At 44.9% G+C, this 23,347-nt stretch overlaps 1 protein-coding gene across 1 annotated transcript; it reads left to right on the top strand.

The window, feature by feature from the left end:
- The first annotated feature begins 230 nt into the window (after positions 1 to 230).
- LOC147341347 (zinc finger protein 75D-like) lies at positions 231 to 14,109 on the top strand. Its single transcript, XM_086389195.1, has 5 exons — positions 231 to 2,522; positions 3,699 to 3,888; positions 4,586 to 4,677; positions 5,007 to 5,133; positions 10,618 to 14,109. The coding sequence occupies exons 1-5, from the start codon at positions 2,076 to 2,078 to the stop codon at positions 10,842 to 10,844; spliced, it is 1,083 nt and encodes a 360-aa protein (XP_086245321.1). The 5' UTR covers positions 231 to 2,075; the 3' UTR covers positions 10,845 to 14,109.
- The last annotated feature ends 9,238 nt before the right edge of the window (positions 14,110 to 23,347 follow it).

Here is a 23,347-nt window from a genome sequence, read left to right as displayed (position 1 = left end):
AAGCCAGAGCTGGGTGGAGGTAATCGAGAAGCTGATTTTCCTTGGGGGTTTGGTCAGGAGAGCCTCGAGAAATCCCGAGCCATACCCTTAGAGATACCTCACGAGCCAGCGGGGGTGGGGGGAAGGGCGGAAGTCAGCCGGGGCGGGCGGCCTTTTCGATGTCGCTGTGGCTTCTTTGCCGGGCGGCGGGTGGGTCTGAGACCCGGCGATACCTGTTCTCGAGGAGGCCGGTACTCAGGCCGGCACCTACAGTCATATCTAACCTCCGGAAGCAAACTTCTGGACACCGTGTGGAAACAAACCCCAGGGTTGCTGCTGAAGTCGCCTCGGAGGCTGCTGGTGTGTTGAGAGCTTTTGGTACTTTGGACCCAGAAGGTGGAGGTGGGCCGTAGGGCGGAAAGGCCTACCAGGGCACCCAGCGAAACTTGCCCGTTTCTGCTGGCTTATGAGCATATTACTGGTGAATTTGAAAGTCGCGCAGTTGTGTCCAACTCTCTGCGAATGCAGTCCGTGGAATTCTCCAGGCCAGAACACTGGGGAAACTGTAGCGTTTCCCGCCTCCAGGGGATCTTCCCAACCCAGGGGTCGAACCTAGGTCTCCCACATTGTGGGCGGATTCTTTACCACCGGAGCCACAAGGGGGAAGTCCCAAGAATACTGGAGTGGGTAGCCTGTCCCTTCTCCAGCAGATCTTCCCGGCCTAGGAATCGAACTGGGGTCTCCTGCATTGCAGGCGGAACTGAGCTAGCAGGGAAGCTCCGAGAAAGAGGTCATTTCAGCCTCCAAGACATTAGTTTCTGCTGACAGAGAAATGCAGGAAGTGTCCCTGTACCTCTGGAGCCATTCCTTTGAACACCTGTGGCTTCCTTGAAAGAGCCTTGTTGTTGTTTCTCTTGGGTCACCTCTGAGAAAATCAGACTCTCAAGGCCATCGTCAGCCTTGCTTAAAAATCTCTATGACCCTGAGGAAATGTCAAGTCAAGACAAGGGTTACCTTTTCTAGGACCTTTCTTGTTTCCAAAGATCCTTAATCGTCCCTGTTTCTCCGTTTGTGTGTGTGTGTGTGTTTGTGTGTGTGTGTGTGTGTGTGTGTGTGTTTTAAGAGTGTGACGTTTGGATATCTTGGAAACAAATCGAGCTGTCAGTTTTTCTAGTTAAGTGAGCAGAAAATTTCATACACAGGTAGAAAGGGGCTCCTGCTGCTGCTGCTGCTGCTGCTAAGTCGTTTCAGTCGTGTCCGACTCTGTGGGACCCCATGGACGGCAGCCCACCAGGCTCCCCCCTCCCTGGGATTCTCCAGGCAAGAGTACTGGAGTGGGGTGCCATTGTGTTCTGTGAACAAGGGGCACAGTGACATTCATATGTGTTCCCAGGAGGTGCCAATGAAGCAGTGTTAATGCCATCTAATAGCTTAGTGGGCGAAACTTGCTGAAAGGAATAAGGTTACTTTTTCTCTAATTTTTTTCTGATCTGAGTGTTTCAGTTTGCCTTCAAGTATTAATATGCTGAAAAAGATAATCTAGATGTTCCATGAAGCAAAGGAATCAGTCTGCATAAGAAGATGAAGGGACAGAGCGGTTGTCCCTCATCTCACTGAGGATAAGAAACTGGAATGATCTATTAAAATGTAGAGAAAGTCAAATACCCCCATTTATAAAGGTGGGACAGGAAGTACACAGATTAAGTATTGGATAACATCAAAGCTCCTTTTAGCAAATGCATGTAAGTTTTTTCATCCCTCAACCTTAAAGAAAAAGTGATGAACTAGCATTTCTCTTTCCAGAGTTGTATATTTGTTTCAAAGTTGGGTAACAGAGGAAAGGTTGAAAACATGTCCTGAGTCTTGAGCCTTCACGAGTGGCAGTTAATTTTAAAGAGGAGGCAGAACGGTTACTTCTGTTCCTCCTTTTCTGATAACTTTCTGTTCTTCTTCTCTGATAAGTAAGTAAATGTGTGTCATGTGGCTTTCTTCTTGACGTGTACTTTTTTTTTCCTCCCCTCTCTCAGTGCCCTTGATCCACTCATTGGTTTTGTACCAAAGCTGACAAGGCCTCAGTTATCAGGTGGCCCAGGAGGATGTCACAAATAGAAGAAAAGCTGTTCCCAGAGCAAATAATGATGAGCCCTGTGAAGGCGCCTGCATGCTTGTACCCACATGTGGAGGTTTTACAGGGGACTAAGAGGTCTGTGAAAGAGAGTTCCAATAAGAGTAAGAAATCCAGCCCACAGATGGGCAGTCTTCATCCTGAGAGTGCTCGCCAGCACTTCCGGAGCTTCTGTTACCATGACACACCTGGACCGTATGAGGCTGTCAGCCAACTGCAGGAATTATGCTCTCAGTGGCTGAGGCCAGAGATCCACTCAAAAGAGCAAATCTTGGAATTGCTGGTGCTGGAGCAGTTCCTGGACGTTCTGCCCAGTCATATCCAGAACTGGGTGCAGAAGTATCATCCACAGAACGTCAAAGAGGCTGTGGCCCTGGTAGACCGCTTTCAGAGAGAATCTGGTGGAATAAGCAATGAGGTGAGCAGAAAGATTCCTTACATGTACACTGTGAAAGAGGGTGAAAGTGGGGTCAATAATTGGAGAATGAGATGGATTAAGTCACTCTTCTGTTGTTCCTTTAGAATAACTAAGTGCAATCTGAAATCACAGGCTTGCAGTGACAGCTTCCAGGTTGGGGAGTTCCTGAGAGTCTTTTCCTGGCCTTAGAAAAAGAAATGCATTTTGCCCTTTTTAGGGCCAGGGTGAATTGAAGGTGGTGGGCCTGGCCTAGCATGGCCAAGGAGATAGGACCTAGCAGCCAAGAAATAAAAGGCAAGAAAATGCTAGGAAGGGAGGAAAAAACCTCCAAATGCAGGGTTTTAAAGGTCAAAGGCAGGAGAGGGTAGCAGCCAAAGTATAAATCAAACCTTTCTGGGGAGACTGCAAAGAAAGAGAGAAAATGGAAAGAGAAAAGGGAAACAAGGATCAGAAAGAAGAAAAAAGCTAACAGTAAAATGGAGAAAATCTGAATGCTGAGGGGTGGTGCTCTCTGGGCTGGGAACACACATCGCAGGGCCAGGAGAAAAGCGTCTCCATGGCCTGCCTTCATTGCTTTGCCTTGGCCTTGCTGGTGAGTGGGTAACCAGGTCTGCCCTGGGGCGATGGCAGCCTACTTCTCCTTGAGAGCCCCGCCTTGAGGAGCACAAGTGTCTTATACACCTGAAGTATATGGCAGAAAGTTGAATCCAGCTCTTTCCCCATTTTTTCCTCCGCTGCATCCCCTTTGTCCATGAAATTGTTCCCTGGACGTGGGAGGATTGGAAAATCCACCTGACAGAAAACCCTCTTTTATTCATTTTCTTATTCTTTAGAGGAAACTAGAAAATCAAAGTCCACTAAAGCAAGGATCCAAGCCTAGAAAGCAAGAGATTGGAGGCAGTGAGAGAACAGACAGCCTACCCCTACCCTGCTCTTGGCCTGAGCTGTGACTGTCCAAGGAGGTGTGGAGGCAAGCAAGTCATAGCTTCTCTCATTTTAATCTGATTTTCCCAGATCATGTGTACAGTTCTTTGTGAGAAAATCGTGGCGCAATATCTCTTCATTTTTAAAAATTTCCTTACTGCTCCCCAAACCTGGACTCTACTCTTATTTGTTCTTCCATCACCACCCCAAAACCAAAAGCTCTTTTCTAATGAGGATGGGGGTTATTTTTAGGTCACAACCCATCAACTGGGAAATGACACAGCGCTCTTGGGAGGAACAGCAGTGGCCCCAGGCTTTAAGTGGAAGCCAGCAGAGCCCCAGCCAGTGGGTGTGTTCCAGGAAGCATGTTCGAATATATACCAAGTACTGCAGGATCCGGGCTGGAATACTCACAAAGAAAGCCAGCCTGTGGATAAAGGAGGTGAGGAGTTTCATCATAATTATCTTCTCCTGGGAGCTGTGATAGTAATTGGTTCAGGGAGCATTGCATGGGAATTTTCCAGGTGCCCAGTCATGCTTTCAGTTAGGATGTGTTTCTAGTGAGAGTACAGTAGGTCTGTGGTGGGTGAAGGTGAAGGCCATTCTGGGGTACAGAAGCATCCAAACCACAGAACCCTGGTATTCACAATGTGGACCTTTCTCTATAGAAATTTGAGAGGGGAGAAGAAGGTAGAGCAGGGACAAGGCAGGGGGGTCATCTCACCATTAGAAGTTAGAGGAGAAATTGGGATCAGAAATGGGCTGTCAGTGGCAGAATGGGAAGAGAATTGTACACCAGGAAAAAAGTGATAAAAGAAATCTCCCATGTTTCCCACCAAGGTTTTAATTTTCAAACACCTCTAATGCTTGCCTAGCTCAGTGAACATTTTCTTTAATGAGAGGAAAAGCAGTGGATTTCCTTGCATTTAATGAAAACTGGGAACCAGTTCTATGGAGTGGTGGCTTTTTGGTTCTAATTTATGAGAAGGCCACTTGTGGTGCACATGTGTGAGCTCGTGTGTGCACACACACACGTGAAGGTGAGCTGTCTTTACTGAGGGAGTCCTAAACTGTAGAAGTTGGTTTGGGGTATTCATAAACAGAAAAAATATATTTTTTTTCTGGCTCCTTCCCCACAGCTGTGCCTGCTGAAGAGAGTCCAACCTTTTCTGAGGAGAAAAGCACCCCAAGCTGCAAGTTGGCATCTAAGCTCACCTTGCCTATGTCCCAGGTGAGCTGTACTTTACAAGCGTTTTCAGGCAGCCTGAATGTGGCCTTGTCTGCTTTTCTCTGCTGCCCATGATCCTGCCTTACACAGCAGATGCTCTGAGGCACATTAGCCCAGGGTGTTCCCTAGGCAACTAGGATTGGCGCTGTGGGATTGGGCACCTCCCAAGCCGTGTACTGATCTCTTGGGCACCTTTCCTGTCATCTCACTCCTTTTCCCTTGAATCTTCTCTTAACTTTTTTGGTAACTGGCCTCCCATGTAATTCAGAAATGAGTGATAGGACAGCTTCTGTTGTAGCGAGTACTGAACTACAACTTACTCTCTTCTCTAGAGTCCATTGACATTTGCAGATGTGGCCTTGTATTTTTCCGAGGAAGAATGGAAAATAATGACCCCTGATGAGAAGACCCTCTACCTTGATGTAATGCAGGAACTCTATGAGGATGTCGCCACTGTAGGTAAAGAGTCTTCCTTTCCTTTGTACAGCAATTGAGCAATCTGTTACATCCTCAGTTCATGGAAAATGCACACCTGTGAGAGTGTCCCAGCAGTGGGTTGGTTCTCAGCTTGATGGTGTGAGGGGAGAGGGAAGGCAGATCCAGATCACCTGGAGAGCTTTTTACAAATACACCTCTTTCTCCTAAGTAGACTGCTTGATCTATCATACTCTTGCCCTACCCTGCAAGCCCACTCTTGCCAGATCTTTTCCATGTCAGTAGAAAGCACAGTTTACCCAGGTGTTCAGGCCCCCAAACTCTCAGTTATCCTTTTTTCCAGTCCTTTTGTTATCCCCTACCCCCCAGCCAATCAGGGAGCGAGTACTCTTAACTCTGTCTTCAAAATAGCTCCTGAATACAACCATGTCTCAACCTCTTCTGCTCTTACCATCCTGGTCTCTGCCGCCTCATCTCTAACCAGGTCTGCTGGAATACCACAAGACTCCTGTCCCACGACGTTTCCATGTGTCCTTAGGGTTAGTTCCTAGCTTCCTCATTGTACATCCAGCCACAGCCACGGTAGAATATAAAGAAGATACTGAGTTTAAGATTCTGCCCATTTAAATGTTTGGAGTAAATAAAAGTATAGAGAGTTATTCGCTTTTTCTGAAAATAGTCTGGAATTTAGATGGCAGTCCATGACCTCCAAGTTTTATTCTCAGAGCGTTATCATTGCACCCTAAACTTAAAGTGATCTGTTTAGCACAAGGGCAAGAACCACAGACCCAACGTCCCTAAGAGTTCGAGGACATTCTTGGTGAGTCTCTTTGAGGTAAACGTACATATAGGAAGAGGAGAAAATTCCTTAATAGGAGCCTTTATAAAGGCTTAACAATTTTAAGATTTTGTTCCTCTATATTTTTAAAAATTAACCTCTTTATTGACTGACTTGTAGATTCACAAGCATATTTAAAATGTAATTCAAAGAACCCATATACGCTTTACCCATTTTCCCTCAGTGATAACTTTTGCAAACGTACATGACGTCACAACCAGGATAATAAAATGGGTACAGTCCACTGACCTTATTCATACTTTGATTTTCCTTGTATTCGTTGGTGGGTGTGTATGTATTTAGTTATATAAGATTTGATCACGTGGAGGTTTGTATATTCACCACCCCAATGCAGATCCATTACCACAAGGATCCTTCCTGTTGCCCTTTTATCAATACAACAACACACCCTTCCCTCCCACACCCTACCTCGTCACCAACCTGTGCCAACCACTGATCTGCTTACAGTTTTCAAAAATTTTGTCATTTCAAAAATACAGCTTTGGGAGATTAACTTTTCTCCTTCACAATAATTCCCTGGAAATTCATCTAAGTTATTGTGTGTATCAGTAGTTCATTCATTTTTACTGCTGAGAAGTGTTCTGTAATATTGATAAACGATTGAAAGATATTTTTGCTGTCTTCAGTCTTGGGCTATTGTGAATAAAGCTGCCATGAACATTCCTGTACAGAATTTTGTGTAGAGATGGTAAGTTTGCGTTTCTCTGGGATAGAGAGTGAAAGAGTGAAATTGCCATTTCATATGGTAATTAGATGTTGAATGCTAAACTGGTTTTTAGTGTGGCTGCATTATTTGACCTTCCTGGCCAGCAATGGATGTGATCCTTTCTCCACATTCTTGCCATTGTTTAATAGTATTACCATTTAAAAATTTTTTGGCTTTCTGTTAAGTATGTAATGTTATCTCATTGTGGCTTGGACTTGCATTTCGCTAATAGCTGATGATGATGTAGTTTTTCATGTGCTTATTTGCCATCTTTATATTATCTTCAGTGAAACGGCCTTTGCCATGGTTTTCATTTGGTTGTTTTTTAAGTGTTGAATTTTGAGAGTTCTTGTATAGATTGTAGTGCTTTCTAGCGTATATGGTTTGCAAGTAGTTTCCCCAAGTCTGTATATTTTTCCTTTTATCCTCTTCCCATGGGTTTCCACAGAGTAAGTTTTTTATTTTGATGCCCAGTTTTTCACTTTTCTTTTTACCGGTTGTATCTTTGCTATCAGGGCTAGCCATAGATCCCTAAAATTTTCTATGTTTTTCCTAAAAGTTTTTTAAGTTTGCATTTAAGTCTGTGATTCATATTGAGTAGATTCTATATAAGATACGAAATTTAGATTGAAGCTCATTTGTGTTTTTGCCTGTGTAGGTCCAGTTGCTTCAGCCTTGTTTATTGAAAAGGCTGGCCTTCCTCCATTGAATTGCTTTTGCACTTTGGTCAAAATCAGTTGGGCATACTTGTGTATCTGTTTTGTTCCATCGAGTTATGTGTGAGTCTTTCTTCCCACTGTATTTTGTCAAGATCAATTTTATTTTAAGCTATGCTAGGGCCTGTCCCTTTCCATGTAAAGTTTAGAATACGCTTATCTATAAGAAACTTTTTTGGAATTTTGCTAGAAATAACATGAAACTATATGTGAATTTGAGGAGGAATGATCTCTTTACTGTGTTGATTTTTCCAAACAATGAACGCAGTATGTTTTTCAAGTTTTCTTTGATTTCTTTCATCATTTAAAAAATGTTATCTACTTATCTATTTTGGCTACACTGGGTCTTTACTGTGGTGTGCAGCCTCCCTAGTTAGAGCTCGAGGGCTCTCTCTAGTTGCAGGGTGCTAGCTTCATTGCCCTGGGGCATGTGGGATTTTAGTTCCCCAACCAGGGATCAGACCTGAGTCCCCTGCATTGGAAGGTGGATTCTTAACCACTGGACCACCAGGGAAGTCCCATCACCAACTTTCTGATAGAGAAAAAAATTTATTTTATCTATGTTTGTGTTAGAGTATAGTTATTCATCTACTTTTTATAATTTTCAGTGTGCAGATCCTCTACATGTTTGCCAAGCATATGCAGGAGCATTTAATTTTCATTGGCATAACTGTAAATGGTATTATTTTAAATTTTTGTTAAAACAAATGTTCAGTGTTTTTATATAGGTCTGCCTCTAATTTTATGTTTTCTTCTTTTATCCTGTGACCCTACTGAACTTGCTTATGAGTTCTAGGAAGGCGTTTTTTGGTAAATTTCTTGGGGTTTTTATACATAGTCACATGATCTACAGTGCTTTTTATTTCTTTATTTATTTGTTGCCTTGTTGCAGTAGGTCCAACTTCTGGTACAATGTTGAATATGAATGGTGAGAGCAAACATCCTTGCCCTCTTCTCAGTTTTATCATGGAAACGTTATGTCTTTCACTTTTACATGTGATGTTCGTGCAGGGTTTTTATTGATACTTTATCAGGTTGATAATAATTCCTAACTTTCCTAGGGTTTTATTTATTTATTTTTGGCTGTGCTGGGTCTTCATTGCAGCACTCGGGATCTCTTTAGTTGAAGTGTGTGAACACTTAGTTGTGGCATACAAATTCTTCGTTGCGTCCTTTCGGTATCTAGTTCCCTGACCAGGAATTGAACCTGGGCCGCTTGTATTGGGAATGTGGAGTCTTAGCCACTGGTCCACCAGGGAAGTCTCTCTTGAGTTTTTTTTATCGTTAATGGATGTAGGGTTTGTCAAATACTTTTCTGTGTCAGTCAATGGGATTATGATCTTTCAAAGCTCGTTGATATATGGTGGGTTATGTTGGTTGATTTCAAATATGGAAATCCTACTTGATCACGGTATATAATGCTTACATACTGTTACATTCAGCTTGCCAATATTTTGTTGAGGATTTTCGTGTTGAAGTTCATGGGAGATGTTAGTCTGTAGTTTTCCTTCTGAGTACTGTCTTTGTGTGATTTTGTTACCAGAGTAATTACTGGCCTTATGAAATGATTTGGGTAATAGTTCTTGTTTTCTGGAAGAGATGATATAAAAGTGGTGTTAATTGTATAGATATTTTGTAGAATGCTCCAGTAACACTATATGAATCTGGAGATGTCTGTTTTGGCAGCTTTTTAATTATGAATTCAAGTTTTAATTTTCAGAGTGCTGTTCAGATTATCTATTTCACACTGGTTGAATTCTGGTAGTTTGTAGATTTTGAGAAATTTACCCATTTCCCCCTAACTTTTAACATTTGTGAACATAAGTTGCTGATAGTATTCCCTTATTATCTCTTTAATTGCTGCAGAACGTGTAGTGATAGACCCAGTTCCTTCCTGATATGGATGGTTTGCATCTTCTTTCATTTTTGCCTAAGTTAATACAGGTTTATCAGTTCTACTAATTTTTTGAGGAGCAAGTTTTTTGTTTAATTTTTGCTGTGATCTTTATTATTCCTTCAATTTTTATTTTCCTTTTATTCTAGTTTCTTGAGGTAGAAACGTAGATTATTTATTTGAGAGCTTTCCTCTTTTCTGTTGTGTGCCTTTAGGGCTATACATTTTCCTCTGAGCATTCCTATAGCTGCATTCCACATATTTTGATTATATTATATAATTTCATTTTCATTTAAGTATGTATTTTTAAATTTCCCTTGAGACTTTCTCTTTGAATCATGGATTATTAAGAAGTATATTTCCATTTGTCCCCATATATTTAAAATTTTTCTGTTGCCTTTGTGGTTTTGATTACCAATCTGATTCCATTTTTGTCAGATTGCTTTTTCTCACTCAGGTTGTGTTTTGGTTTTTTTTTTTTTTGGTTCTAGGTGTTCTGTGTGATTTGTGATCTGTTTTTTTGTATCCTGATCATTTTGTCTATTATGTTAGGAGAGTCTGAGTCCTATTTAAATATTTTAATGGGCAGTCACTCTGTTTTAGTTTAGCATGTAAGTTCTTTTCTACTTTGTGGAATATGTGTCTAGTGACAGCTTAATTTTCAGAGCCTTTATGGTATTATTTTGGTCTCCTCGATTTATGTGGTACTTCTGGGATTCCCATGTGCTCCTGCTCATGCTGCCAGAGAGTGAGGAATGAGGAAGATCATTACTTAGGCTAGAGTGTCTCTCAGTGGGAACCTCTGACCCTTAGGGATGAAGAGGCTTCCTGGGGCCGGCTGCTAGTGGCTGGTTAGCTAGGTCCATCTTGCTAGTTCTGCATGACCAATCTTACGTCTCCGATTGGAGTTCTGATGTTGTCAGATGGTTTCCCGTTTCCGATTGCGGATGGAGTGAGCCTATTCAGGTACCCTTCTGTTGCTCGGTTGAGATTTGGAAAACACGAGATCTGGGTTGCCTACATTTTTGGATGTGGGGATGTAAGATACCTACTGTGTTACTCTTCCAGTCCTGGAGTCCCAAACCATTTTGCCTTCCTCTTACCACTTTATAGAATTCTCTGTTCATTGTATCTTGCATTCTTAAATGGATTTGTAGTTGTGCCCAGAAAGGAAGACCAGGGAAAAATGGGTCTGTGCCATTTTGTCCAGATTGGACCAAAAATCCCTTGTTTCCTGTATTTTTAAAAAGCTGTCAGCATTGATTTTTCTTCCATGCCGACAGTTTTCTTGTTCTGCGAAACAGATGGCTGATTCTTCTGTTTATTCCAACAGGGTTAAAGCTCACAAATGACACTGGAAATGACCCACCTGTATCTCTTCCTACATTAGAGATACAACCATCAGGATGCGAAGTATTAGGAAAGGCCACAATGAAAGATGCTGAGATAACAGTGGGCAATGAAAATCACGGTGATACATGCAGGGTACGGAAACGACCTCGCAGTCCCGAAGCCCCAGCTCTCGCCAGCCACTTCGTGCCTGGTGACAAACTGCACTGAAACTCTCAAAACGGGCCCTTTCCATGAAACTCAAGGAAATTATCTGAGTGCAGCCAACCTGTTGTTTCACTTTAGCCTAAGGAGGGAGCAGAAGGAAGAAATTTTTCATTAGAAACATGAATGATTGACCCTGACCGAAAAGGTAGGAGGCCAGAGGTTGGACTTGCGGGCTGGAGGGAGGCTGTTGCCATGGCATCTACATATCCAGCCCCTGGGGGGCTTGGGGGAGGAAGGGACCCGTGGAAGCCAGCCTGGAAAGCTGCCAAGCCAAGAGCAGGCAAGGCAGGGTGCACACAGGCCCTCTGGACAACCTTGTCATATTTCCAACTTGGGGATGAGAGGCAGCTTCCTGGGCATCTCGGAGGGTCAGCCCATCACCTCGGCCCATGGCCCCGGTAGTGTCACCTGAACACGGGGGAATGGAGGGAAATGGCCCTGGAGAGGCCCTGAGAAAGCCCTAGAAGAGAGCGGATGCTGGCCCCCTTGTCCTCCACCCCTCGAGAGGCAGCCTGGACGGATGGTTGTGTTCTTGGCCCAAGCCCAGGTCTGTCACTTTCTCAGCCCTTCACAAGACTTCCTCCTAGCAGGTCTCTGGGACTACTCTCTGCCTGCTCCCGCTGTCTCTCTTGCTCCTATCCACCCTCCAAAGCTTTGCATCAGGGGACAGGGAAGAGTGGGAAATACGTGTTCCTCCCAGCCCTGCCCCATCTCAGCCACGCTCCCTCCACCTCCTACCAGTACCCTCCTGGTGCCACAGAATGCGCTGCTCCAGTCCTGGACAGCCTCCAGCAGCCCCTGTGTCCCAAAGGATTTGGGAAAGTGGGGGTCTCCTTGAGTGGCGGGCAGCTGTCAGGCCGGGGTGGGAGAGCAGATGGAGAAGAGGCTTGTAGGGTAGGCAACAACTGGGGAGACGGGGACATCTCTGGGTGAAGAGGCAACTCTCAAGTCCCCATGTTTTTCTTGCAGGAACTGGTTTTATAGAAGGTGAACCGCCCCTTCCGTGGTCTTGTCCAGAGAGTCAAATCCCTGCCTGGGGCACCCCTGACCCTAGAGTTGCCTGGGGAGCACCTGAGAAAATTGCCTGACCCCTCGAAGAGAGGCAGGGCCTTCCAGGTGGAGAGCCCGAGGGAAGGGGTGGCCTGGTGATCCAGTACTGGCATGGGGAAGGAAGGATGGAGCTAGAGACACTCTGGTGGAGCAGGTTCTCCCCACCTGCTGGGCTCTGGGAAGGGAGACATTTGCCCTTGTGACATAGATCAGAAGTGGGGGAGCTGAACCTGCCTCTGGGTCTGCACGGCCTACCTGCCCCCCAGTCTCTGGGAGACCTGGCACAGTGGGATGGGGGAGGGGAGCACAGGCTCCCAAGAGATCTAGAGAGAGAGAGAGGCCCGTGGCAGGGAAGGTGAGAGCAAGTCACAGGCAAGAACTGGGGGACAGTCTGAGCTGATACGGTCACAGGAGAGATGAGTCCCAGAACCCCCTTGGGGAGCAAGGTCCTTACACACAAACCTCCCCACCCCAACCCAAGCCCCATGCAAGGCTTAACCAGGGGTTCCTTGGTGTTGAGTGGCACAGGCCTCTCAGTTTGGGTGGGAGTGTCGGCTGGCTCCTGGGGCCGAGTGTAATAGGAGGGAAGGGATACAAGTGGGTGGGGTGGAGCTGAGACCCACACATGACCCCATGTCTCTGTCTCCAGGCTGCCCCTCCTGCTAGGATCACACAGGAGCATCTGCTCTGGATGGGCCTGCAGCGGTCCTGGCTGTGCTGCTGACTGGTGCACCAGGAGCGGCACTGAGGGGAGCCGGGAGAGGCCCTGGCCCTCACCCACATCCCACATCCACATCTGCCCCCTCACTGATTGCTTGCGGTCCTGGTCCTCAGTTCCTGGGACTAAGAACCACAGCAGCCTGGTTGCCCCTGGGACAGAGGGGCTGAGCCTCACACCATGTGCCCTTCTCAGCCACCCAGGGCCCAGCTGAAGAGCTCTGCCTGCCTCACCCTGAGGCCTGAGGCTGCACCCAGGCTACCACATGCGCCCCGCAGATTCCCACAGACGGAAAGGCGCTGATGGCTTCCTCCCTTGTGCCAAGTTGCCTGGAAACCCCTGGTCCTGGTGGCCCCTCCTCCACCCCAACTGTGTCCCTCCAGGACCACTTCCGGGAGACTGCCAGCCTTTGGACTGCATCCCTGGAGTTCTGAGAGACTGTGACATGGGCTGCAGGGGAGGAGAGGAGCGGAGGACCAGGGGCCTCCTTGGGGCTGATGCATAAATATGTCCTTTTCAAGTTTGGATCTCATCCTCCGTGTGACTGGATGCCCAGCTGCAGCCCCTTCCTGGGCCAGCCTGAGAGGACCTGGGGAGGGCACTAGGGAGGGTCTTTACTTAATATGTGCATGCCTGTGTGTGAATGGGTGTGTGAGTGTGCATGTTGAGTGCATGTGTGAGTGTGGGGATGTGTGTGTGAATTTGCATGTTCATGCATGAGGGCTTGAGTGTGTGAGCGTGGGGATGTGTGTGTGGGTGTATGTGGATGAGTGTATGGGTATGAGTGCAGATGAATGCACGGATGTGTGTGTGTGAAGGTACGGGTGTGAGAGTGTGAATATACATGTCAGTGTGCATGTGTGAATGCGTGTGTGTGAGTGTTTATGCACACATGAGTGGCTGTGCGTTGCAGACGGTGCTGAGCTGTTCAGTGGGTGTGCTCTGGGGGACAGGCATCCTGTCCTCCCCAGGCTCCCAGCTCTGTTGGAGCTGCCTGGGCCCTGGGAGGCCGCTTCCCAAAGTGGAGAAAGTATGTTGGAGATTCAGGGGCCCCGGGCTTAGAGACCCATCATCACCTGCAGAGAATCCCCCCTCCCCATGGGGCTCTGGCTGGGGCTGTCTGCCCCCAAAGGTATTGGCTGTGGGAGGGGCGGGGACACGTCCTCAGCACGTGCTCCTGCCACTATTTTTCTTACTATTTTGATCTTGAGTAGTTTGCTGCTGCTGCTGCTCTCCCACCTCTTCCTCATCTCCTCACTAGGCCTCTGCTGCTCTCCTCTCTGTGTACTTTATTTATTTGCAATCTCTTTTTCAGGCAGTGGAGGTTCTACGCCATCACCGACTTGAATAAGACAGCTTTCCCTTTTCTGTGTGTGATGAACTCTCCACCAGTCAGCGCAGTCTGGTCAGAGAAATGTTCTTGTTTTCAGTGTTGTCAAATCTTGTGTCTATCTAAGTTAATAAAAAAAAATCATTTGAGTTCAATAAAAAAAAAACACGGAGGCCTCTTGTTTCTGGTGTGGTGCCCCCTTGGAGGAGAGGGTCTGTTGGTGAGCTCACCCGACTCTGGTGGCCAGAAGCTGGGGGAGGGGAGCATCCTGAGGGCTATAATTGGGTGGGGTCATGGCAGGAAACCAGTGAATGTTATACTTCATATTAAGAGAACAAAGGGGTAATACATAATCATTCCAAAAGATTTAAAACATGGATTTGGTGAAATTCAATACCCATTCATGATTTTAACATCTTTTAAGAACATTGAAATTGTTAGGAACTCATTCTTCTGGCAAATAGTCTATAAAAAACCTCAGTGTGCATAGTATTTAATGGTGAAAGAATGTTCCTAATATTGGGAACAATGCATGGTGTCTACTCTTGCCATTTCTATTCATCATTGCAGTGGAAGCTTGAGCAAATGGAATAAGCCCCCTACCCTGACAAATCCATCCGAATTGGAAAGGAAGAAATAAAGCTTTATTTATTCACAGATCATCCTGTATGGAGAAAATAACAAGTAAAGCACAGACACAAAAAAGCCACTAGACCCATAAACAAATTTAGCAAGGCCAACAGGACACAATATCAACATCAAAATATCACTTATACTTGTACATACTAGCACCAAAAATTCCAAAAATGAAATTAAGAAAGCAACTGGATACACAATAGCCTTCAAAAGAATAAAACATTAGGGATAAATCCCATAAAAAATGAATAAGACCTGAAAACTAAAAATTACTTAAAACATTATAAGACATAGCTGAGAAAATTTAAACTTAGTAAAGATAGTTCATGGATTGGGAGACTCAATATGACAACCTTCCCCAAGTTTATCTGTAGATTGAGCCCAATATCTATCAAAATCTCAGCTGAATTTCCTGTAGAAGTTGACAAGCTGATCTTAAAATGTATGCGGAATATACATTTATATCACCTTAAATAGCCAAAACATTTTGAAAAAGGAAAACAGTTGAAGGATTTATCATACCTATTCCAGAAGTCATAAAGCCACAGCAATCAAAACAGTATGCATCTTGTACAAAGATAGTCATGTAGATCAGTGGAACAGATTGAGAAAGTATGAACAAATCCTTAAATTTATGATGAGATGGGTCTTCTATTGTGGCAAAATACACAACAAATGTCGCCATTTTAACCATTTTAAAGTATCAAATTCAGTAGCATGAAGTACATCCCCAATATGTAACCATCACCATTATCTAATTCTAGAATATTTCCATCACCACAGATGAGAACACCATGTGCATTGTCAGTCTTCATTACCTCCCTACCCTACTCCTTGGCAAATAGAAATATGCTTTCTGTCTCTATGTATATACTTTTTATGGGTATTTCATACAAATGGAATCATATGATATGTAACCTTTTATACCTGGCTTCTTAGTGTAATATTTTGTAGTTCATTCACATTATCTGTAGTTCATTCACATTATTGTATGTTTCTTTTAATGGGAGAATAAAATTCCATTTTATGGATATATGACATTTTATTTATCCAGTCATGTGTTTGTGGACATTTGTGTTGTTTCTACCTTTTTGCCATTGTGAATAGGGTTACTATGGACATTCAAGTACAGGTTTTGTTTGAACACCTGATTGCAATTTTGGGGGTCCACAACTAGGAGTAGAATTGCTGGATAACATGTTAATTCTGTGTTTAACTAATGGAAGAACTCACCAAACTGTTTTACATAGAGGCTGCACCATTTACAGTCCCACTTAGTAATGTATGATGATTCCACACTCTCCAACAGTTGTTATTTTTCTTTTCTAATTTACGGTTATCCTAGTATGTGTGAAGCAATTTTCATGTGCATTTCCCTAAGGCTAATGATGTGAAATTGGACTTCCTGGTGGCTCAGACAGTAAAGAATCTGCCTGCAGTGCAGGAGACCAGGGTTTGATCCCTAGGTTGGGAAGATCCCCTGGAGAAAGTAATGGCTACCCACTCCGGTATTCTTGCCTGGAGAATTTCATGGACAGAGGAGCCTGGTGGGCTACAGTCCCTGGAATTGCAAAAGAGTTGGACATGACTGAGCAGCTGACACTTTCAACTTTCAATGATGTGGAGCATCTGTTCATTTGTTTGGTAGCCATTTACATGTTTTCTTTGCAGAAATACTAGTACTTTGGGATAAATTTGACAAAATTTCTGGAAGACCTGTACACTGAAAATTACAGAAGGAATTAAATACTACAAACATAAATTGATATCTCATGCTCACAGATTTGAACACTCAATATTGCTGGATGGGAGCTCTAGAAAACTGACCTATAGATTCAATGCATTCCCAGTGAAGCAACAGTAGGACTTTGAAAATAAATTGACAAAGTGATTCCACCTTTCCATAGAAATACAAAAGGCTAAGGAGAGCCAAAATTTTTGAAAAAGAACAACGATGCAGGATTTATACTACTTCATTTCAAAACTTGATATAGATCAACAATAATTCAGTGTGATCTTGGTATAAAGATAGATTTACAGATCAATGGATCAGAACAGAGTTCACAATATACTCAAAACTATATGGACGATTGCCTTTTTTTAATTTATTTTAATTGGAGGCTAATTACGAGGTGGATGGAACTATTATACAGAGTGAAGTAAGTCAGAAAGACTATTGCCTTCTGACTGAGATGTAAATTCAGTACAACAGAGAAAAATAACATTTTTAGCAAACTACTGGAAACATTTGAAAAGCACATCTTTAAAAACAAACTCACATAACATACAAAAATTAACTACATATCATGAGACAACACCAAAATACATGCCACCTGCAAAGTACTGCAGTACTGAGAAGCACTACTCCCTGGAAGCTTGAGGGCCAAGAGGTTGACGTAAGTGAACTGTGTTGTACAAACAAACTAAGGAAGATTCATAATGATGCACCCAAAGCTACACAACTAGTGGGTGGGAGATGCAAGGTAGCAGCCAGGTTTCCTGACTTTCGGCTTAGGCTTTTCTGCACTATTCTGGTCAGTTGCACCCTGTGGCAGATTCCCTCTGATCCCAGAGGACAAGTTCATGCCTTGTTTCTGGGACAAAGCCCCTGTCACATGTCCTTGCATCTAAATCCATGACTTGTGGGACTTCCCTGGAGGTCCAGTAGTTAAGATTTCAGCCTCGGGGGCTCCCCAGGTGGTTCATTGTTTGAGAATCAGCCTGCCAGTGCATGACACATGGCTTCGATCCCTGGTCCGGGAAGATTCCACTTTGCACGGAGCAACGAAGCTGGGCTCCACAACTGTGGAAGCCCTGGTGCCCTAGGTCCTGTGCTCTGAACCAAGAGAAGTCAGGGCAATGAGAAGTCTGAATGCTGCAAAAAAGAGTATTCCTGGCTCACCGCAGCTAGAGAAAGGCCCACCACAGCAACAAAGACCCAGCTGCTGCTGCTAAGTCGCTTCAGTCGTGTCCGACTCTGTGCGACCCCATAGACAGCCTCCCACCAGGCTCCCCTGTCCCTGGGATTCGCCAGGCAAGAACACTGGAGTGGGTTGCCATTTCCTTTTCCAATGCATGAAAGTGAAAAGTGAAAGTGAAGTTGTTCAGTCATGTCCGACTCTTAGGGACCCCATGGACTGCAGCCCACCAGGCTCCTCCATCCATGGGATTCTCCAGGCAAGAGTACTGGAGTGGGGTGCCATTGCCTTCTCCAAAGACCCAGCACAGCCAAAGTAAATATATAAATAAAAAATTATAAAGAACCTATGAACTGATTATGAGGTTCTGATATCTATGTTAGTGGAGCATCACCATCTGCTGGTTGATTCCTTGAACTATATCAGAAAGCCCTTGGGGTGTTGTGTTGCCAAAGGCTTCACCACAGACACAGTCACTGCTGCACAGTCAGTTTTGATAAGGTCAAGAGAAGAAAGAGAAGATAGCTTTGGGGGCACAGGAAGGGAGTAGGGGTGGTGGTGGATGTCAACGTGAGGCTATAGAATCTTGTATAACTCGAAAATATATTTGAGCAGCGTCTTCTACTGGTGGATTCCTTGAACTGCATCAGAAAGGTCCAGGGGAGATGTGTTCCTAAGGCCTCAACAACAGGAACAGTCACCTGAGAAGAGTCAGTTTTGATAAGGGCAAGAGGAGAAAGAGAAGTGAGGTCTTGGGGCACAGCATAGGAGTGGGAGGAGCGGATGTCAATGTGAGGCCGTAGAGCCTAGTATAACTCAATAACCTACCATCTGCTGGTGGATCTCATGAACTACATCAGAAAGCCCTGGGGATGTGTTGGCCACTCATTTTACATCAATCAATGAACACTGACCAAGGGGAACATTGACCACATGGAAGCAGTCTATCCTCCAGGATAAATCTTTGTTACTGATCAGCTTGATTGAGAGCTGATCGGACGAGCTCCACAGTCTCAGGACCTCAAAAGGCAAGGCACTGGCTGAAGCTTGCAAGGGCGTGATGACTAAAGTTCTGCCTCTGACCTTCCATCCACACCAGCAGTGAGAGCCCTTAAGCCACTTCTGTAGTATATGCTTGCTTGCTACTCAAAGTGTGGTCTAGGGACCAGCAGCATTAGCATCACCTGGGAATTTCTGGCTCTGAGGCCTCCATCACAGGCCTATTGAACCAGGACTTGCACTTTCATAATATGCCTGGTGATTCCATGCACATTAAAGTTTGAGAAGCACTACGCCCTGGTAGCTTGAGGACTGAGAGGTTAACAAAAAACTGTATTTTAAGTGAGTTTAAAAAGACTCACAATGATGTACAAAAGCCACAGAACTAGGGGTGGGAGATTCAAGGTTAGCAGCCAGATTGCTTGATGTTCAGCTGAGGCATTTCTTCACGATTTTGGTCAGTTGCACCCTGTTCATGCTTTGTTTCTTGGACCAAGCTCCTGTCATATGTCTGCATCTAAATCTATGACCTGGGGGAACTTCCACAGTGGTCTAGTAGTTAAGACTTCACCTTCCAGGTCTTCCCTTGGGGTCCCAGTGGTTAAGATTCCACCTGCCAGTGCAAGGGACAGAGGTTCAATTTCTGGTACAGGAAGACCCCACATGCCAAGGGGGAACTAAGCCAGGGCGCCACAACTATTGAAGCCATCACTAGGGCCTGTGCTAGGAAACAAGTCACAGCAATGAGAAGCCCATAAAATTGAACCAAGAGAAGCCCTGGATCGCTGCAACTAGATAAAAGCCCACTGAAGCAAGGATGACCCATCACAGTCAAATAAATACATAAATAAAAAAAGAACCTATTAACTGATTGTGTGCTTCCGATTTCTATACTAGTGGAGAAGAGCCATCTGCTGGTGGATTCCTTGAATTACACCAGAAGTCCCTTGGAGTATTGTGTTGCTAAGGTCTTCAGACACAGAGACAGTCACCCTCGTACAATTTTGATATGAACAAAAGAAGAAAGAGAAGAGAGGTCTTGAGGCACAGGAAGGGAGTGGGAGTAGATATCATTGTGAGACTGTGGAGCCAAGTAGAACTCGAAGAGCTAGTGAATCAGTGCCCTCTGATGGTGTATTCCTTGAACTACATCTGAGAGCCATGGAGGTGTTGTGTCAACAAGGCTTTCAGCGACAGGGAGAGTCACTCCTGCACAGTCACGTTTGATAAGGGCAAGAGAAGAAAGAAAAGACAGGTCTCGGGGCACAGGAAGGGAGTGGGAGAGTAAATGTCAATGTGAGGCTGTAGAGCCAGGTAGAATTCAGGAAATGTAGTGGAGCAGCACCATCTGCTAGTGGATTTGTTGAACTAAATCAGAAAAGCCTGTGGGTGTTGTGTTGCCAAGGCCTTCAGTCATAGGGACAGTGCCTCCTGCACACCCAGTCTTCAGAAGAGCAAGGTAAGAAAGAGAAGAGAGGTCTTGGGGTACAGGAAGAAAGTAGAGGGAGTATATCTCAATGTGAGACTGTAGATACTTAAATAACTGGAAAACTTAGTGGGGCAGCGCCATCTGCATGTGGAATTCTTGAAGGACATCACAAAGCCTTGTGGGTGTTGTGTGTCCATGACCTTCAGGTACAGGAACAGCCATCCAGCACAGACAGTTTTGATATGGGCAAGATGAGAAAGAGAAGGGGGGTGGTCCCAAGATGGTGGAGGAAAAGGATAGCGAGACCACTTTCTCACCCCCAAATCCATCAAAAGATCGTTTGAATGTTGAGCTACTTCCACAAAATAATTTCTGAACACTGGCAGAGGACACCAGGCACCCAGAAAAGCATCCCAATCTATTCAAAAGGAGGTAGGACAAAATATAAAAGATGAAAACAGACAAAAGATTTAGGGACAGAGACCCGTCCTGGAAAGGGAGTCGTGAAGGAGAAGTTTCCACATTATAGAAAACCCTTTCATAGGTGTGTCTGTGGGGAGTTTTGGGATCTCAGCGGGCAACATAACAGGATGGGGGGGATACCCTACAGAATATGCGCCTCACCACAACTACAAGCAGAGATGGAGAAGCGGCACAGACACTCTCTTCCACCAGCAGCAGGTGGGGGCTGGACTGGGAGGTACAGGCTGCATCATCGATCCTTATGGTAAGGACCGGGCCTGAATGCCCTGAGGACAATCTGAGGAAGCCAATGTGAGATAGCAACCTAAACCGTGGGATTGCTAGAGAGATGAAAAACGAGAAATAAACCTTTCCTGTGAAAGGCTCTAATGCTACACGATGACCCCTGGTGTGCTCATAGAACAAAGGATTGAGCGAATACCAAATGAGAGCAAGCCAGCTGCCATTTAGGGCCCTCCCTCCCCAGTGCCAGAGAGGCAGCTGTGTCACAGCCAGAGCTGGAAGGCAAGGGACTGCTGCAATCTTGGCCCCAGAGACTGCATCTTCTATCAAACTGTGAGCAGGCTCCAAGTTGCTAATCACGTCTTCCTGGGATACTGGACAGTTCACATCTGCCAGGAGTGTCACAACCTGAGATCAGCTCCCCAGAGGAGATACGTAGCACACCTGAGGCTGTCACTGTGCACCTAGGAAACCAAGTGGCCAGGACCGGTGTGGTGCACAAGATGCATGGCCCACCTGGGACAGTGCACTCACCAAGCGCCCAGTTACCTGAGTTGCTCAGACCTGGGAAAGGCACAAAACCCACAGCCCATCTGGGTCTGTGCCCCTGCAGAGCACCCTAGAACCTGAGTGGCTTAGACCTGGGAAGTGCACAAAATGCAGGGCCCACTTGGGACAATGCCCTTGCAGAGCACCCTGGAGCCTGAGCAATGTGGACCCAGGAAGTACACACCACCTTGGGCTGTGGCAAACCCAGTGTGGTCCATCCACTGCAAGCACTCCCCACACATGCCAGTGGTATTTGTTTGCAGTGCCCTTCCCTCCCCACAACACAACTAAACAAATGAGCCTAAATAAGTGGCCACCTTCACCCCCTTGAGTCAGGGCAGAAATTAGACATGGAAGAGAACTGAAAACAGAGGAAGCCAAAATAAACAAAGAAGGGGGAACCACTCTGCAAGTGACAAGTGCAACAGAATCAAACCCTGCAGTTAATGTTGAGACTGTGCACTTGAGAGGCACCTATAGACCTTGAAAACAAGATCTCAAGCCAGAGATGAGCCAGAATATATATAAGATATATATGCCAGATATACAAGCCAGAATAAGGGGTTATCTGACTGGTTCCAAATAGGAAAAGGAGTACGTCAAGGCTGTATATTGTCACCCTGATTATTTAACTTATATGCAGAGTACATCATGAGAAACGCTGGGCTGGAAGAAGCACAAGCTGGAATCAAGATTGCCAAGAGAAACATCAATAACCTCAGATATGCCGATGACACCACTCTTATGGCAGAAAGTGAAAAGGAACTAAAAGCCTCTTGATGAAAGTGAAAATGGAGTGAAAAAGTTGGCTTAAAGCTCAACATTCAGAAAATGAGGATCATGGCATCCGGTCCCACCACTTCATGGGAAATAGGTGGGGAAACAGTGGAAACAGGGTCAGACTTTATTTTGGGGGGCTCCAAAATCACTGCAGATGGTGACTGCAGCCATGAAATTAAAAGACACTTACTCCTTGGAAGGAAAGTTATGACCAATCTAGATAGCGTATTCAAAAGCAGAGACATTCCTTTGCCAACAAAGGTTCGTCTAGTCAAGGCTATGGTTTTTCCTGTGGTCATGTATGGATGTGAGAGTTGGACTGTGAAGAAGGCTGAGTGCCAAAGAATTGATGCTTTTGAACTGTGGTGTTGGAGAAGACTCTTGAGAGTCCCTTGGACTGCAAGGAGATCCAACCAGTCCATTCTGAAGGAAATCAGCCCTGGGATTTCTTTGGAAGGAATGATGCTAAAGCTGAAACTCCAGTACTTTGGCCACCTCATGTGAAGAGTTGACTCATTGGAAAAGACTCTGATGCTGGGAGGGATTGGGGGCAGGAGGAGAAGGGGACGACAGGATGAGATGGCTGGATGTCATCACTGACTCGATGGACATGAGTCTGAGTGAACTCCGGGAGTTGGTGATGGACAGGGAGGCCTGGCGTGCTGCGATTCATGGGGTCGCAAAGAGTCAGACACGACTGAGCGACTGAACTGAACTGAACTGACACTGAACTGACCCCACACTGCCCACAAAAGGTCCAGAGAAATGCCTAGATGTATTTTTACTATGATTATTTTTTGATTTTTAAAAAATTTTGGTTATTACTCTTTTAACTTTCATTTTTATAGCCTTCTATTACCTTTCTTTAGGTGTAGGGTTAGGTTATTTATTTGACTTTTTTCTTGTTTCTTGAGGTATGCCTGTATTGCTATGAACTTTCCCCTTAGGACTGCTTTTAAAGTGTCCCACAGGTTTTGAGTTGTTGTGTTTTCATTTTCATTAGTTTCTATTTTTTCTAGAATCTATCTAGTTTACGCTATCTAGTTTCTATTGATTTCTTTTTTGATTTCTTCTGTGATTTGTTGGTTATTCAGCAGCGTGTTGTTCAGCCTCCATATGTTGGCATTTTTAATAGTTTTTCTCCTGTAATTGAGATCTAATTTTACTGCATTGTGGTCAGAAAAGATGCTTGGAATGCTTTCTATTTTTTTGAATTTACCAAGGCTAGATTTATGGCCCAGGATGTGATCTATCCTGGAGAAGGTTCCATGTGCGCTTGAGAAAAAGGTGAAATTCATTGTTTTGGGATGAAATGTCCTATAGATATCAATTAGGTCTAACTGGTCTATTGTATCATTTAACGTTTGTGTTTCCTTTTAATTTTCTGTTTAG

Source organism: Bos grunniens, chromosome X (genome assembly GCF_055505025.1).
Source record: "Bos grunniens cultivar Pamir isolate PY7600 chromosome X, Bosgru_T2T1.0, whole genome shotgun sequence".
Lineage (NCBI taxonomy): Eukaryota > Metazoa > Chordata > Mammalia > Artiodactyla > Bovidae > Bos > Bos grunniens.
This window is presented reverse-complemented; position numbering and strand designations above follow the sequence as displayed.